This window comes from Adiantum capillus-veneris, chromosome 11 (genome assembly GCF_014529385.1).
Source record: "Adiantum capillus-veneris isolate H3 chromosome 11, ASM1452938v2, whole genome shotgun sequence".
NCBI classification, from domain to species: Eukaryota; Viridiplantae; Streptophyta; class Polypodiopsida; order Polypodiales; family Pteridaceae; genus Adiantum; species Adiantum capillus-veneris.
Window position 1 is genome coordinate 139,107,805 of NC_140941.1, and position 18,458 is coordinate 139,126,262.

The window sequence follows — 18,458 nt, forward strand, 5'->3', positions numbered from 1 at the left end:
TTAATGAATCCACGCTAATGGGGGGGAGCTTCTGTCAAGATAGGAGACATTATTTCAACAATCATTTCTTCCAAGACCTTGTGCACCACACTCAACATGGTTGTTCTCTAGTGTGTAAGCTGAGAATAGGCATCCTGCTTGGGGATGGGTTTGATTAGTCCCTTCTTCACACTTGGCTCTAGCTTGCCATAGATGAATGTTTGTCAATCATGGTAAAAAAGGACAGCTCCAAATCCTTTTAGAATACTAGAAAAATTGAATGGTGATCCCATCCTAGCTTGGAAATTTTTCTTGCCCATCTTCTTCAATGTGGAACAAAATTATTCTAAGGTAAACAACTCTCTCTAAGTAGCCTGCATTATTTTTGTCCACCAACCTTGGTGTTGTTAAAAACTGTTTAGTCATTGACTCTTTGATTGTAGGTGAGGAAGAGCCCTCTTTCCCAATAATTTTACTGAGATGGCCAAGTATCATCTGAGTCATTTGGTCCGGGTTGGTGATCTTCCCACCTTTATTTTCAAGAAATGTTGTGATGGTGGCTTGTATTTTTTTCACCTTAATAGATCTAAGTAGTGCATTCCTATTGGCTTTCTCATTCTTAATATGACTCTCCTTGTTGTGCAATCAGAGTGTGTTTATCTCCTCTTCATCCCTGGTCAAGAGGTTCTATTTAATCCTCAGTCATTCAACATGTTCCTATTCCAAAGCGCTGCCTTGCACTTTCTTTTTTGATCTCTTTGAACAAGAGGTAAGGACGTACACCTCGTGAGCTCTATTCTTTTTCACAGTTGGCCCAACCTTCCTATTTGCAGTTTGAGATTTTTTTGTGGGCCTTTTTCCTAGGGTCCTCTCTCTCTTTTGCAATATCTTGATTGATCTCACTGAATGATTGAGACATCAGCACCTTGAAATGAAGATCCTTAAACAAGTTTGGACAAGTGATTAGCATTTTCTTCCTTCCCCGTGGTTGCTACTATTTTCTTGCCATAAACTCCAACATTCCAAGAAGGGGGAAGTGATCCGATAATCTTGTATGAGAAGTATAGTGCAAGAAGTATAGCCTGCCCAGCCTGGAATCCGATTGGGTTGACTGACAATGATAGGTGAGCACTGCAACATCCCTCCAAGGACCAATCTTCTAGGAATCAGCAAGCGTTCATTCCTCCTCCAAAGTCAACCATTTCCTAAGCTCACCCCTTGAGAGGATGTTTGAGGACCGCTCTGGTCTTGCCTTGATCACACCATGTTAAAGTCCTCCACTAAGCAACCCTTAATTTGTGGTTGAGAGAAGTCATTCCAAAGGTTTCCTTTAACTTTGGAATCATTGGTCGATTATGATTGATGATCGTCAGTCTAGTATCGTTTAGCTTGATTGACACACCCAATGACCTTTCGGATAGATGCTAGTAGACAATTTTTGGCTTGAGGTCCCTATGAACTCTTGTCAGAACCCCACTAGATCCATCGATAATAGTATCGTAGAAAATAAGGATTTCCCAAAGATTCTACTTTCTTAGAGAGATGACATCAAGGTGGTGCTCCTGAAAACACCAGTAGGACAGCCTTCTTCTCCTCATCATGTGCCAAAGTTGTTCTTGTTTCTCCTTTGTCCTGATACATTTCACATTACAGGAGGTCACTTGGAGAATAGGGTTCATGGGGAAAGGGGAAAAAACTCCTCAACAACACATCCACTATGGCCCCCATACTCCCTCGCTTCTCATGCTTCTAGGGGAGACTCCTAGATGTCCAGGGGTATCATTTCTTGCAACGCCTCAAAAGCATTGTGGAGGGGAATAGTGGATTCCTCCTTGTTAGGAGGTTAGTGGTGATGACTTTTCTCTTACCCTTTCTTGTGGTAGCATAGTTTGTTCTTCTCCCTCTTGCCATAACTTATATACTTTTGTTTGCCTTAAGTGCCGTATTTTGTTCTGGAATTGTGATTGGCACATTTGAGGCCAAGGTTTGTAGAGTCTGGAATACACTTGTTTGTTCCTTAAGTGGCTCTTGAGGGGCTTGAGATGGATTTGTAGTGGTGGGCTCCGCTTGCATAAGGGGCTGGGATGAGGTTTCAATTTTATTATCTACTTCTGTAGAGGATGTTGTAGTGCAAGATGTTGTAGAGTAGATGAATCACCTCATTGAGTTTTATTTTTAGCTAGTGAATCTTGGTTTATTATTGATTTAGCATGTCCATGTGTGTGTGTGTGTGTGTGTGTGTGTGTGTGTGTGTGTGTGTGTGTGAGAGAGAGAGAGAGAGAGAGAGAGAGAGAGAGAGAGAGAGAGAGAGAGAGAGAGAGAGAGGTTGATGGGTGACTCAAATGTAGCCCACCGTCATACACACCACCAATGTAGATGACACCAAAGAGATTTTGTTACTTTGATAGTCTTTTTGTCGCCGTAGGTGACCACTCCGAGAGAGAGAGAGAGAGAGAGAGAGAGAGAGAGAGAGAGAGAGAGAGAGAGAGAGAGAGAGAGAGAGAGAGAGAGAGAGAGAGAGAGAGAGGTGGTGAGGGATGACAAGGGAGAGATAGAGAGAATGCATTATGTGTCATGGGGAGATATGTGAAGATAGACACACGCACATACATATATATAAACAGACGCACATTGTTGGTAAGAGCGAGCAAGAACCATCATAGGTGGGTCACATGAGCTCATATTTTCATTCATGTGTGATAGTGCCCAAGTGCATAACATTCTTCTAAATGCTTCATCAAAATTGGGCTCTTCAAATTCAGGGATCCATTTGTCACTAAAACCACCCTCTATTAAACATGAGAGTGAGAGAGTCTCTTTACTGCCTTTCTTGGAAAATGGCTCGAGGAGGATCTTTGTGTTTGGAAGAACCCCCATATCAAAGTGTTGTAGGGTGGTTATGCTCACCTTTATAAGTGACAATGAGCATGCTAGGATCATCTAAGGCATGATCCACATGTTTCTTTGCAAGGCACCCCTTTACACCACTACACTTGTAGTATCCCCTGCAAAAATTCCAAAATTGACTTCAACTTGCAGCCCACTTCATATATTTCAATTAAACATTCCTAAGCATCTACACACGTGAAACAAAGACTCCTTTGAAAATGAAATCACACACCATGTCTCAGGTTTGGAATTTTGCAAAAAGAAGGATGATGAATAGTTGTCTTGCTTTACCTTGGTCTTAACCTAACTTTTTTTGTGTGCAAAACTCACAATGGTGAGTTGATTATATTAGCAAAACCAATAATTACAAATTGTAGTCATGCTTGTGACAAGCCATGACTTCTCTTAGCAACATAGATACATCGGCCAATAGGGGGACCACCCCAGGACACTAGAAGATGCATCAATGAAAGTCTAAGCTTAACATTCATCAACCTAAAGAAAACTCATCAACTAACCAATCATTGTGGCATCAATAGTCTTGAGCCATTCCTCAGAGTTCCTTCTTTTCCCAATGGCGATGATTGCTTCACTGCTTTCTTGAATAATCTCTGAGAAACTAGTTATTTATAGGTCATTCTTAAAGAACCGTACCTTCCAGGACTTTTGAACCCACTTGCATACCTTCCTTGCTGCCAAGCCACAGATAGTCGAGCACTCTTTGAACAAGTGAGGTTGGTCCTCCCTAACGTTTTGCATTGAAAGCACCTATTTGGATCAATACCTCTGGCTAGGATCTTCACACCAATAGGCAAGGCTCCCCAAAGGACCTTCAACCTTCATCCCTAGTGGCCATTGTGGGTACCGGATGTTCTTCACAATTGACCTTCATCTTGATTCTGGCCATTTCTTACCCCACTGTTTGTTTAGGGGATAAAACCAATCTAGTGATACCATAAGGATGTTGTGTACAACATTGGTTTGTAGTTTTAGGAAATGTCTATTCGTGGGCCACCGCTAGGCCTTCCACTTGAAACTAAAATACAGGCAAGCAACCAGCATTTATAAAACTCTATTGAACAACAATCTTTTTGTTCCATTGAGGTGGAGTTGGTATGTTCCTTTTCAACTTCTGTTGCTTCTATCCCAAATTTGGCTAGTCATCATAGTCCTTTGTTATTGATCTTTCTGGCCACCTCCCTCAAAAAAGGGTTTAGAAGGACGTTTCTTGCCTTAGATAGCCAAGGCTTCCAGTGAGTTATTGAGCCTCAGCTGCTCTGCTATACTTTCGAACTAGCTCACATGTTATGCCTCCAAGCTTTAGGTTAGCCCAACACGGGGCAAGCATCTTGTCATGCATCTCCAGACCTTTCCACTAGCCACCTTGTGAGCAGTACCATCTTTCTTTTGCACTAAAAGGACTAGAGAACAAAAGAGAGAGGACCTAGTCTCGATCTAGGCCTCACCATCCCTTTGTCTACCAATTCTTGTACTTGCCTCATGATCTCCTCTTATTGAGCTTGGGAAACTTGATAAGGAATTGTGGGCTCTTTTGAAGTCAAAAGATCAATCAAACACGGATGCCCTCTTGCCCCCTTGTTGTTCGCCATCAGCTCGCACCCTCTAGGAACTATGCTCAAAGATTAAGTTTTGAGAGGGGACATCCAAGGGTTGGCCTTTCCCGACAACAACCATCTTCTGGTGAAGTTATTTGTACATGACTCACTCCTCTTATTAAAAGCTTGCCCCTAGGTTGTGTGGAAGGCGCTTGAGATTGTGCAGACTTTTGTCGTTGCCTCATGGTCGAAGTGCAATATTGATGAATCAAGGCTGACCTCTCTTTCTCAGAACGACACTTTCGACCCATCTTTTGGACATGAGAGATTGTCTTGAAAGGTAAGATCTTTGGTCATCTACGATCCCCCTTTGGGGGGCGGGGGGGGGGGGGGGGGGGTCAGGAGCAAAATGAGAAGGTGGGAGTATGTGCTTCTTCCCTTCCCTAGCAGGGTCAAAGTGATCAACTCTTTCATGATCCCTTACATTGCCTTTACTAACCCGCTCCTCAAAATAGCCAAATGTATTTGGAAAGAGTTCTTGAAATCGATTAAAAAGTTTTTATGGAAAAATAACACCAAAGCCTCGATGCCTTGGCAATGGGAAAGATGGGACACAGTTGCTAGACCAGTGGAACAAGGTGGTGTAGGGATCCTCAACCCTCTGTGTCAAGTTTGTGGTCTCGATTGTGCAAAAAGACTAGGCATGGCTATTATGACCTACAATATCATGGACCAAGCAAAATCTCTACTCAAAAGGGGGTGATGGAAAGGGATTGAGGTTCATGACAAACTATTAGCCCCTCAGTGGACCAGCCTGAGACTAAGCGGCACAATGGGTGAGTTGGTGTGCAAGTACAACAGAGCGATGGAGGCTTTGGAATGGGGTAAGTTACCCAGATACTTCTAGACCATAACATTCTAGTCCCCTTGGATCTCCTAATCTGTTGGCATACTTTTGAACCCTTACTGGAGAGAGATTTCTAGAAAGGTGAACAACAAAGGACTCAATCGTTTGACCCACTTGTGGGACGTCATCGGCTGAGCTGGAAAGAGGGAGACCTAGTGGCTACCCAATTTCACCTTAAAGCACAGAGAGATTGCTCCTTAATAGAGATTTGGAAAGGCTGGGAAATATCTTAATGCTCCTAATTGTCTTTCACAAAATCTTTTTTCTTTTTTGCAATATGATGCTTTGCATTAGCTACAGAGCATTGTGCCCACACACCCATACCGGCACGTCTTTCAAGAATCTTATTGAGCTTACATCAGAAAAGAAAAGAATCATTGTGGCAATAAATAAACACAATGAAGGACAATTTGTAGTTCATTAATGTCAAAGTTTCCCAACTTAGAGAGAATCAAACCAAGGAAGGTGTTTTCGTGGAAGGTGCTATGGCCCCAGGGCCTTGTCGACGGGCATCAAGATTCAGGCACGAGGCATAGGATCATCGTGTTAGATAGAGGTCCTCCAATGACCAGTAATTTTTGGAAAGGTCTCTTTGAAAACCTAGGTACAAGATTGAGTTTCTCTTCGGCCTAACGGATGGCCAAAGTGAGATAGTCAATCTTGCGATACTCGATCTACTAAAGACTTATGTTAGCCAAGTAGATCAACGCTCACAATGCAAAAAAGTACTTACCCCTTGTAGAGTATGCGTACAATAATACTGTCCATACTTCTACGGGAAAAGCACCTTTTGAAATCATAGAAGAAAGACCTAAAAGTCCCTTGCTACTTAAAGTACATGAGAAGATCTTCGCTGCTGGTGAGTAAAATCATGACCTACAAGAATCTTTTCAAAATATTAAGGAGGCTATATCCATCTCTCAACGAAGGCAAAAAGCTGCTGCTAACAAGCGCAGAAGGACCTTAGCGTGTAAAGAAAATGATTGGGTCTTACTTAAGTTTCCCAAGGCTCGATTGAGGCAAACGATGGGCAAAAGTCATATGGGCTATCAAAAGTATTATGCTAAACTAGCAAAAAGATACTATGTTCCTTTTCAAATCTTAAAGCCAATCAATGAAATGGCTTATCAACTCAAGCTGCCCAACCATTGTCTCATACAAAATGCTTTCATGCAAGCCTACTTATACATACATACATACTGGTACGTTCTTTATTATATTCATTTTACCAAATATTCCTATGAATCTGATGCTCCCCTGTATGAGCGGAGGACCTTACTTTCGAAAAGAACTAGAGCGGATTTGAACTCAGGCCCTTCGGCGAATAGGTCACTAGAGTCTCAAGCCTAACCACATGCACCAAGACGCCGAGATGCTACTGCAATCGCTTCATCAAATCTCTAAAAAAAACCAGCAAACTTGCACATGCCTCAGCATCTGGCTTTGCGCCCCCGCCCCCCGTCCCCTCTCTCATCACGAAGCTTGAGGCCGCCCCTCCTTGCCTCTGCTCGCTCGTCTTGCACCTTTACCTTTGCAACATCTTCAAAATATTTTAATTAATGCATCATTTTTTGAAATTGACTAGACATACTTAAGCCCTACAAAGGAGAGCCACCAAGTGAACCAATTATTGAAGACCCTCCAGAAATCGAAGACCAAGAAGAGGTGCTACAACCCGAAGCTATCCTTTGGCATGAAGCCAAGGTACTACAACATGGTAAGATTATCTCACGGTATCTTATTAAGTTCAAAAGTTATTATTTTGAAGATGCTAGATGGATGCAAGGAATACAACGTAAGGATAGTATGAACCTTGTCAATGCTTACAATGCTACATTAGAGTGAGAAAATGTACATATTTCTTTTAAATTACCAATGTTTTTGTCTTATAAGACTAATTTTCTTTTCATTGTACACAAATTTAAATCTAGTATGCATGCTTAGAATCATGTTTGTGATGATGATGTCTCTCAAACACCAAGTAGAATTTGTCACTCTACTTTGGGAGAATGGAATGGCCTAAATAGCAGACATGCTTGCGCAGCTACGTCTCCCAAGCACCAAATGCATTAGTCATCCATCTTGGAATGATTTCATAGGGTAAAAAGGGATCCTCTACCCGCTAAGAAACATCGACTAATGACTAAGAATTTATCTCTTCTACCTCATAGTTGAGGATGACTATGATTTCAAGAGAGAGGTAATGTCATAAAATCTAATATCTAACCAACCCAAATGATTTTCTCATATTAAACTGATCATTTAATGTGGGAGAATAAACGGGAACAAGGGTTAGAATATATATACATGTGCTTATGGATCTGTCTCAACAAAGTGCCAAGGTTAAAGGGGTCCAAATGAGAGATGGTCTGTCAAAGAGCAATGCTACCTAATGGAGCTTAAATACATTAGGGTTATCTTCATTAAAGACCTCCAAAGATTAGTATTAAAAGTCTTTAGACCTTAGGAAAGCTAGGATTGTGCTTGAGGTGGGAACCCGGCCCAAGCTTGAGGTGCTTGCTGACTAAGATGCTTGAGGTGCTTCATGACTAAGGTGGGCTTCATGACTAAGGTGCTAGAGGGGATTAAGGTGTTCCAAAAGTCAAGCTTGAGCCCACAAAGTAGGGGGTGAGCCCCAAGAGTAGGGGGTGTGTTGACCAACTCCTTCTTCACCCAAGGGACACTCCTTGCTCAAAGAGGCAAATGGGACACATATCAAGCCCCTACTAGGTTGCCTCATGGTGTGCCTAAAGCCTATTGGTTGGCCTCTCAAGGGGTCCAATGATAAACTAGTCAATTTAATTAATTGTGTATGCATTTATCAAGTCCTCTCTCTCAAAGGAAAAAGGAGGACACTTGTCCCAAGGCTAGCATGCTTGCTTGATATGCACTCTGCATGTGATTAGCCAGGCTTAAAGAGGCCCAATGAGCTTCCATCGTGAGCTAGAAGAGGGGGTCGACCAAAACAAGGAGCGGGGTAGCTTGGGGGGTATACTCCCCCCCCCCCCCCCCCCCCCCCCCTCCCCAACACACACACACACACACACACACACACACACATTGTGTGTAGTGCAAAGTGCAAGAGCGCCATCTCCTTCTCCAAGCTTGTTGAGAAAGTACACTCTTGGCTATGGACTGTAAATCCAACCAAGAGCCATGCTCCAATGCTTAAGCTTGCCATCTTCTCCATCTTCATTACTATGCTATTATGTATGCTAAGCAAGAAGAGTGTTGATAAGTGAGGAACTATTTCTTTCTCCTATGAGTCCTTCTTCCTCCTCTTCCCTAGTACCCTCATTTCCCGCTAGCTCTCTCCACCTTTGAAGGTGTTTAAGGCATTGGGACTGACGCCGGGGATGGTTAATGCTTTTAGAAAGATTATATTATGCTCATGATGCGTGAAGCTTTCCATCTTCATTGCATCACCTAGGTCATAAGGGACACAAAGATTGTATTGTACCAAGTGTCTCTTGATGGGAGAATCTATAATACAAAAGCCTATTGGAGGGGGACCGGCTCCACAAAACCCGGTCCTCAATTGTTGTCAAGTTCTCTAACTCTCTCTCTTGCAAAAGTATTGTTCATGCCAAGTTAATTAAATGTATGGCTATGTTGCTACTGCTAATTAAGTTCACTCTCAATGTTCTCAAAGTAGCCTCACAAAAACGCTTACTCTAATTCTCTTAATTCCGCTATTCTCAAATTTCATAGGCTATTTTGATTACAATACGACCAAGATGACACAATTTTTCTCTCGGGACTAAAGAACACGGGATCTTCAATGAAGACCTCGACATGGGATTACGACGGATAGCTAAACACACGAGATGCCCGGTAGAGTCAACTATTCTATTTTAAAGAGACATGTCCGAGTTTATCTTCTTTGTCCTAGTTTGCTTCCCCCTTGCCTTGCACGGGGATTACTTTATAGATTTTTATTTGGGCTCTGTGGACAACAAAACGCAATGCCCATGTGGTTCGCTGGTTGTGTTGCCACAGCCCAAGTGATAGGTTCAAATCAAGCGCGCGGGGGGGGCGGGGGGGAGGCATTGATCGACACATTTTTGCTTGTTGTCCATCATGCTCGAGGTTTGTGTGTGGGTTGCGTGCTCGAGATCCCATCATGGAGTGTTCAATATTAAAGACCCCTTGTGCTTTAGTCTCTTGGCACTTTCCCTATAGCCTTATGCATGCCAAGAATGTACAATAATAAACTATAAATGCTTTTACTCTAAAGAGAGGTACTTTCCCACTACTTACGTAAGTATAATTTAATGATGGCGCTTTTATGAAACTTCAATTCTGTTTCACAAAATATGCTTTGGGGACACACACAACTAGGCATACCATGGCAAATGATTTTCTTTTGCACAGTTAGAAACGGGCTATCTTAAAGGCCAACGTTGTATCACTGTAAAGTACCTATTTGGACCAAACAATTTTCGATTTGCTAGGCCACAATTCTCTCCATCGAGTCTAGAGACTAGCTCCCTCTTTCCCCTTGACCAAGTCTACCACGTAGTGGTGCCTTTTGACTGTCTCAAATAAGGCGATTGCGGGACAGAGGATAAAATAGAAATGGTTCAAATTGGTTTTCTTTAATGGTCATCTTTTGCCCAGTACGGAGGCCTCGTGATCTTATCTCTCAAATATTTGTGAGTCGTGTATGCGGTCACTGCGGTGGTAGTGTGGTAGTACCTGGGATAAGGTGAAGCTGCAATGCGCTTTTGACCGTATTTTCTCCAAGAGTAGTTGTCGTGAGGAATCTCTGACATTTTTGCACTTCTGGCAGGCACTCGCACTCTCTCGACCGATTGACTTCTTAATGTCCTGAAGATAAAGATTTCAAAGTTTAAAAAGATGGGTATAAAAATGAGTCTAATTTTTTCCCAAGAAGAAAACGATTCATGTTTTGATTAGAAAATTGTTAAAGCTCAATATTAATGGCATATATATATATACCTGCGTTTGGCAAAATGGCACTTGGAAGGGCTATAATTACTTGTTGACTTGTCGAAATCCCCAGAACTCAATTTTCTTTTGGTGCGTGAGAAATGGTGGACAGGTGGCAGGCTCACATTGGTCAATGGCCCATCTTCCACAGTAATTACACATGACGAGTTGAGAGATGGGGATGTGGGGACGAAGTCCGGTGTAATTGATTCGGGATTAGGCCACAAAGAATTGCGTCGAGGATTGGCTGCAAAAGATAGCCTGATTGCTGATCATGAGTGGCAGGCTAGACGTGGCTTCCTCATTAAGGTCAAGAAAGAGCGGGTAATTAGCGGGGGCGCTAACCATAGAGTATTGAAAGTTACAGATCGTGTCAATATTGTTGCTTTGAGAGTTCCAGCTCCTCTCAGCACCAGAACGCCCACCACCACCATCATCATCGGCGTGGTCATCTTCATTCTCAAAGCTTGCCGCACTGGAGTGACAGGTTGTGGCTCGACGTTCAGCATAAGTACAATCATCGGAAGAAAGGGAACTGCAGTGAAGAGTAGCTGGAAGAGAAGGGGCGCTTGCTGAATGCATGCTGTTGCGGAAGTGGGCGTGGCCCTTGCACGGCGAGAGCAGAGGGTCGATATGGCGAAAGAGGGAGGTGGCTTGCGTGAGGGAGGCCATGGAGAGGTGGTGCTGCTGCTGCATCATGTGCGAGCTGGCAGCTGCAGAAGATGGTGTCGAGAGAGAGGGGAGGCTGTGGATAGCAGCGTGGGCAGCGGCCAGCTGCAGGTGAAGATGAAGCGGCGGGGAGGGTTGGAGAGAGCAGGAGGCAGCATGAATTGCCAGGCCGCGTGTCGCGATATAACGCGTCGTTCAGACTCCACAGTTAGAGCTTTTCGTGCGAGAAATTATGAATTTTGTACATTACACAATTTACACGTCTCTCTTGACTCGTCAACGTGCTTGCTTAGTGACCTTCACTCTACATTCTCAATCCTGCTCTTGAAAACTTGGACCTGAATGCCCCTTTATACAAGTCATCTTTTGCACCCGTCATGAGACCAACAGGGTGGGGTGCATGCCAAACTGCCAATAACTATCAAAGATGAAGATTTTTCCGGAAAAAAGCACAAGAGGTGATGCATCTTTGATTCTTGACTAGAAGTTGCTCTTTTGCCACTAGATATAGTAGAGGCATGATAAGTCTTGGGAGGCTAGAAGAAGCTTCAAACGCAAAGCTAAAGTAGACACATGACCATGCAACAAGCAAAGCTATAGAAAGTTACATTCCTTTAGCTAGGAAACAGAAATTATGGGGTAGGCAATGGACACTTAGTGTCCATTCCTCATAATACCTTGTTGCGACCCCTTGGCGATCGCGACGGAGGCCGGGAGCCATGGGGACGCAGGTATTATGAGTGAATGGACACTAAGTGTCCATTCCCGACCGTCAAGGATCCGGGGGAGGGGGGCCAACACAATTTTTTTAGGGAATAGGTAGCACATCACTGATCAGCGCTGGCAGGGATTGAAGCTCGCAGGTGCACTCAGTCACTGTTTAGTATACTGCATAGAAGTTAGATTACAGAGCCAATGATTAGCTGCATGGACAATCATTACCCATTATGCATGTTGAGGTGTCAGCAAGAGGTAATATTCATACTGCTGAGATGGTTGGCAATGATTGGCTATTGTGACAGTTGCATCGACTTGATTCCGAATGTTGAGGTGTCATGAGCAGGCACGATTCCGACTGCTGAGCTGGTGCATGCTGAGTGGTCGTCACCTGCAGCTTTTCTGTGTGCTGACTTGGTAGAGATCCCACAACTACGCGTTGCATTCTGCAGAAGAAAGTCCAGTAGACGGAGGGCGCAGATGCACAACCCCCCGACCCCAGACCTTGACGGGGTAGGGAATGATCGTGGTGACCATTACCTGTAATATGTGTGACCACATGGCGATCGGCAGACGCCAAGAGCCATTGTATGTTACATGAATGGTCTATGCATGACCATTCTGTTGGGAGAGGAGCCAGTTATAGATTCGAGGAGTCCACTATGTAAAAATTCCATATAGCGCGTGTCAAGAATAGGTATAAATGTACCTAGTTATAAATCCCTTATTTTGTTCATACATGCTATCTTACATAAGCGAGCCATATGCGATTTTTTGTTGCTTGACTTTGCAAGCATCTAGTGGTTCAAAGGTGGGATTCCTCACAATAATTGACATGTGATTGATGGCTCAGATCACCTGCCCCCTGTCCACCAGCGACCTTGACGGTACAGCTTGAGAGTTAGCAACGAGTGCAAAAAGAATTGCCTATAGGTGTTTGCTACTCTACCATGGCAGGAGTAATATAACATCTCCATTCACAAGTGTGAGTGTGGCAAAAATTAAAATCAAATTTATGAGAATGGAGTTTGATAATCCAACTACCAAAAGGCGTGAATATCAGTTCAAAAATTCTACATTCTTTATAAATAATCAGTTTGAACAATATATAGAGACAATTTGTTTGCTAATATATGCTATTTTACCACTACAGGTTGAACATCAATGAAAGTCTAAATCAAGGGCACTCATAATGGTTACATCGACCCCCAAGAAATCATTCTTTGAGTTGTTGCAGAGCACGGGGGATTCATACAAAGGAAAAGTAAGACACATCATAGGGTACTCACAAGAGGAGGATTTTTATTTTTTGGCCAAACACACAACTGTGAGTGGAAGATGTATTAATCTCCAAGAAATGTACAAAGTAACCTCAAGCTTGTTGTGAGCCTTGAGGCATCTCACGATCTCTCCAAATGCTACAAAGCACCAACCATAGGTTAGCCAAAACCCATAACCGCTTACCATTAACGATCAAGATGGTGAAACTTGTCCAATTCCACTTGTCCGAGTTCTTCCTTTTTCCAAGAGCAATAATCAATTCTTTGCTTTCTTAGATGATCTATATGAAGGTAGCTATTGAGTGGTCATTTTTTTAAATCCGATGGTTTTTAGTCTTCCAAACCTGCTAGAAATAGCAAAATCCAACAGTTTGTGTGTGTAGATTAAGAACGCTTGGCTTTCCATCATCTTCCCTCCAAAGAGCACATTGTTCTCGAAGAACCCTATCTTTCATGTCATTTGAACCCATTTGCAGACCTTACCTACAAGGCCACTGATTGTCGAGAACTCCTTGAATAAGTGAGGGGAGTCCTCACTTGCCATTTTGCACCCTGAGTATCTATGAAAGCCAATACCTTTGGCAAGGATCTTCATGATGTTGTGCTCATTTTAGACACCCAGTTTTTTTGTAAATTTGTTTAGATGGACATGACATCGTGTGTCAAAAGGATGCATGGGCTTTCTTTTTGTGGGATTTTTAGCTTGCTTTAGCAATCACATGCACATGCAGTGCAAATTGCTAGTGTAGCGCTCTTTTCTTGTTCTTCCTTCGTGAAGTGGGGGCTCAGGAGTGGCATTTGAAATCCATAAATATGGGAGAAGGGGGGGTTTAGAGAAGCAGAGGTGTACCCAAGTGTATGGGTGGCTAAACCCTAATCCCTCCTCCCTTTGTCTTTTCCCGAGTGGTTTGCCGAGTGGTTTGCCTTGTGGTGGGTGGTATTATAACGGGAGTGATCCTTATTGTGTGGGTGCGGGTAAGGGTGGTTGATGATTTTTTGTGGTGGAAAAGAAGAGGAGGAACCAAGGGAGATGGGTGTAGGTTTGAGGGTTTTGAGAGGGTACAAAGGATAGGCGGGGGTGTTGGGGGAAGGAGAAAATTTTGGTTTTTTAGATAAAGGGAAAGGTTTTTCAAGGGCGGGTTTGGAGGATGGTTGAAGAGGCCGTTTAATGGGGGTTACATAGGAGGGTTGGGGATGGGGTTGGTGGTGGTGGTGGGGGGAATGTTCTAGGAGGTAGAAAAGGTTTTTTAGAATAAACGTCTACAACATAGCTATCTAGCACTAACATAATGTCAATACTCAGAGAAGCAACTCGGATGGGGCAAAGAGACTCTTTGATGGTGTCAACCTCAAGAAGGGAACCTATGGAACTAAGCTATCATTAGCATTAGCAAATCTATCACTCTCTAGTCTAAAAAAAATTCCTATGTCCTGTCTCATCGCTCTAGGACATCACGCCATTTCATTGAACAAATGATCTTGAAATGCAACAAAACTTTAGTAGGAGCTATATTTGTTGGAATTAGGGTTGCAAGGAAACACACACAGCTTGGAGAAGACAAAGGAAGCACAAGGCACACAACAGAGAGTATATTACTTAGTGTGCAATGAAAAGATAGATATACCTAGAATGAATGGGCGTATATACAATGCACAGGGAAAAAACCTCCTAAAGAGGGAAAAAATGATATGGCGGTCCTAAGTGTTCAGACACATCACCACCACATGTATATGGTAACAAATCCCCCCTAGAGTGATATGGTGAAAGAGAGCTGGCACATGAGTAAAGGGAAGTGGCATGCCCTGAGGACATGATCAGTCCACGAAGGGGAGTAATCCCAAAGCTTTGCGGAAAGCTTTGAACTTCTCACGAGATAATGCCTTTGTGAAAAGATCTGCAAGATTGTCCTGTGTTGGCACATAAGCAAGGCTAATCTCTCTTGCTAAGAGCCTCTCCCTGACATAGTGGTAATGCACCTCAATGTGCTTTGTGCGAGCATGAAAAATTGGGTTCCTCGCAACTGCCAATGTGCTCTGACTATCAGTGTAGATAGTGTCGGCAGTCTCTTGTCCAACACACAAATCATCCATAGGGCGTATGAGCCATACACACTCAACCGTAGCTGTGAAGATTGCTCTCTAATCAGCTTCACACTAGAAGTGACCACAGTAGGTTGCTTCTTGCTCAACCATGATATACATGAACTGCCAAGCATGAAACAAAAACCACTTGTGGACACTCGCATGTCAAAACAGCCAGCCCAATCTGAGTCCAAAAAGCATGTAAGTCTGGCGGCAATGATCCCCCCTTCTGATAAAACAAGCCAAGATGTAAAGTGCCACTCAAGTAGAGAAAAATCCTCTTGACAGCCTGCCAATGCTTAGACCTTGGGCTATGCATAAATCTATTGACCTATGAGACTACAAACTGAATATATGGCCTCATGTTGCATACATAAATGAGGCAACCAACAAAATTTTAATAAAGAGTAACATCAGTAGGATCACCAGCATCATGTAGACTTAACTTCAAATCTGTTTCCATGGGAGTGGCAATAGGTTTGAAATCCTCAAGTCCAAACTTACATAGCAATGTCTCTCAGTAACTTTTCAAATCAGCCTTAAATTCAACAATATGTCTCTCATTTGGTCCAGTGATCAGCAAACTACGCAAGGCAATACCACAATTACACTGCTTAAACTGTATGCCCAAGTAATGATGCAACAGCCCCAAAATATTTCATCTTGACAGTAGCATTCAAATCAGCCTTAAATTCAACAATATGTCTCTCATTTGGTCCCATGATCAGTAAATTATCTACATAAAGACCCACAATGAGAAGTACATCACCCTCACGTTTTATATACAATGTGCTTTCTGTTGGACTATTACCAAAGCCTCGTTTGACCAAATGAGTGTCAGCCTTCTCATACCAAGCACGAGGAGATTGCTTCAACCCATACAAAGCTTTGTTACATTTTCATAACTTATCCTCTTGTCCTTTCGTGACAAAACCATGAGGTTGTGTTACATAAACTTCCCCAAATATGTCACCATTCAAGAAAGCAGTAACAATGTGTGACTTAAGTACATCCCAACCAAAATGAGCTACCAATGCACATAGAAAACGCATAGTAGTCATACGACAAGTGGAAGAAAAATTCTCTTCATAATTAATGCCTTTTTCTAGTGCATAACCCTTTGCAACAAGTCGAGCCTTATAGTAGCGATCAATCTCACCATCCGGCTTGCATTTCAACTTGTAAACCCACTTCGTACCAATGGTCTTTTTTTCCTAGAGGCAAATCACATAAAGTCTATGTGTTAATTTCTATAAGTGCATCATATTCTGATTGCATGGTAGCCATCCAATTTTTTGAATTCTATGCTTCATCAAAACATAGAGGTTCCTCAATATCATGTAAGCTAGACACATCCAAAGCATAACAATATGATGCATTTTGGCGTACCTCTAGCCTGCTCATTTTCAGCCCTTTCCTCATCAAGTACATCATGTACATCTACATCAGTAATAGGCTCATCTGTAACATTTTCAGAAACCCCCATAGGCTGTGCATTTGCCTCATTGGAATTTACATCCGTACTTCCACCACTGAAAAGAGGCAACAAAGTGTCATAAATGTCTTGTGAGCTTACAATATTGTCTCTAGTACATGACATCAAAGGGCTGAACAGAATCTTCCACAAACACAACATCCTATGAAACCAATATACGCTTTGTTTGTGGATGATACAACCTGTAACCTTTTCTTTCAGCACTATAACCAACAAAAATACATTTGACAACCTTATCATCCAGTTTTCTGTGATGTGTTTGTGGCACCAAAGCATATGCCAAACAACCAAAAACACGCATGTGCTCAATAGAAGCTGGCTTTCTATCATGACATGCTTCATATGGAGTAATAGACTGCAAAGATTTTGTAGGACACCTCTTTAGTACATAAGTAGCACACATGATGGCCTCAAGACAAAAAGAATGCGGCAAAGCTTGACTTTTGACCATGCATCATGCCATTTTCATAAGTGACCTGTGTTTCCTCGCAGCAACACCATTTTTTGTTGAGGCGTATAAGGAAATGTAGAATGGTGTTTTATCCCACGACCAGCCAGAAATGCATTAAATTCATGAGACATATACTCCCCCCGTCAATCCAAACGGAGGGTGCCCATAGTACATTTTGAGACATTTTCAGCCATAGCTAGAAATTGTTTGAAGCACATAAAAACTTCGGACTTCTCTTTAAGCAGATATACCCATGCATGCCTGGAGTAATCATCAATGAAATTCATGAAGTAAAGGTAATTTCCCAAGGACGGAGTTTTCATGGGACCACAAACATCACTATGCACAAGTTGCAACCTGCAGAGCAGGTGGCCCTAACTGAACCATCCTTTGGAAGTTTAGAACGTTGCATCTTACCCAAAATACAGCCTTCACAAATGTGTTTGACAGGTGCTTCAAGAGGCGGTAAAGAAGCAACCATATCAGACTTATGCAAATGCAACAAACTGCCAAAATTCAAATGACCAAAATGTGCATGGCAAAGTTTTGCATCTGAAATAGCCTTTGAATCCAAAGCTGCATTTGCAAAATTCTGCCCACACTTGTTATAGAAAGTGAGCTTATATAGCCCACGGCATAAAATGTCAGATGCAACAATTTCATTACCAAAAATGAGATCATGTACTGTACATTTGGCATCCACAAATTTGACTACAAGACCAAGTCTAGCAAGTGCAGATACAGACAAAAGATTCTTCTTGATCCCAAGTACATAAAGTGCATCAACAAGTGTAAAAGAAATGCCATTTGTAGCAGCACGTACAATCTTTTCAACTCCCTAAACTGGATAAGAGGCATTGTTGGCACAAGTAACTGAATTCCCATGAGGGAAAGACTCAAGAGAGGTGAACAAATCACGATGTGAGGTAATGTGCTTTGTAGCACCACTGTCAAAATACCACACATGTGAATCTGCAGCAACAACTGACATGCATGCATCATGGACAACAGAATTGTAGGTACACTTTGCACTAAAAGCCTATTCTGCATCAACATCATCATCACAGTCTCCTTTCATAGAAGACTCAACAATAGCTGCATTTGTAGTGGAACCAACGTTTGCAGTGGAACCACCCTCTTTCTTCTTAGCCTCTTTGGCCAACAACTTTGCTGCTAGCAGAAGAACCATAAGAAGTGGTTGCATTGCTATTACCACCCTTTCTTTGAGCAGCAATAAAAGACTATTCAAATGCACGATGTCTAGTCTTGTTCTTTCTAGAAAGTGACTCTTGCAACAGTAATGTACACAATGCATCAAACTTGACAACTTCAAGATTTCCTTGGGTCATGAGTCTCCAAGTACTATCCAAAGTCTGGCAAGAATCTGGCAAGGCATCAAGAACAGTCTGCACAAGGAAACTGTCTGAAATGACTTCACTTGCATAAATAAGTTGCTCATTGATATCCTTGACACCAACAA

General features: G+C 42.5%; 1 protein-coding gene across 1 annotated transcript; it reads right to left on the minus strand.

Annotated features, from left to right (window-relative positions):
- Nucleotides 1–2,610: 2,610 nt before the first annotated feature.
- LOC147448108 (uncharacterized) lies at nucleotides 2,611–11,122 on the minus strand. Its single transcript, XM_086524489.1, has 4 exons — nucleotides 10,650–11,122; nucleotides 10,294–10,531; nucleotides 10,030–10,161; nucleotides 2,611–2,984 (listed from the first exon to the last, which is right to left on the minus strand). The coding sequence occupies exons 1-4, from the start codon at nucleotides 10,981–10,983 to the stop codon at nucleotides 2,858–2,860; spliced, it is 831 nt and encodes a 276-aa protein (XP_086380615.1). The 5' UTR covers nucleotides 10,984–11,122; the 3' UTR covers nucleotides 2,611–2,857.
- Between the last annotated feature and the right edge of the window lie 7,336 nt (nucleotides 11,123–18,458).

What these genes read in the sequence shown, in the direction of transcription:
- LOC147448108 (XM_086524489.1), bottom strand. Translation starts at nt 10,983, where the DNA reads ATGATGCAGCAGCAGCACCACCTCTCCATGGCCTCCCTCACGCAAGCC. An exon ending in TGCCATTTTGCCAAACGCAG is followed by an intron (nt 10,162 to 10,293) that starts GTATATATATAT and finishes CTTTATCTTCAG; the next exon opens with GACATTAAGAAGTCAATCGG. An exon ending in GCAGCTTCACCTTATCCCAG is followed by an intron (nt 2,985 to 10,029) that starts GTACTACCACAC and finishes GAATTTTTGCAG; the next exon opens with GGGATACTACAAGTGTAGTG.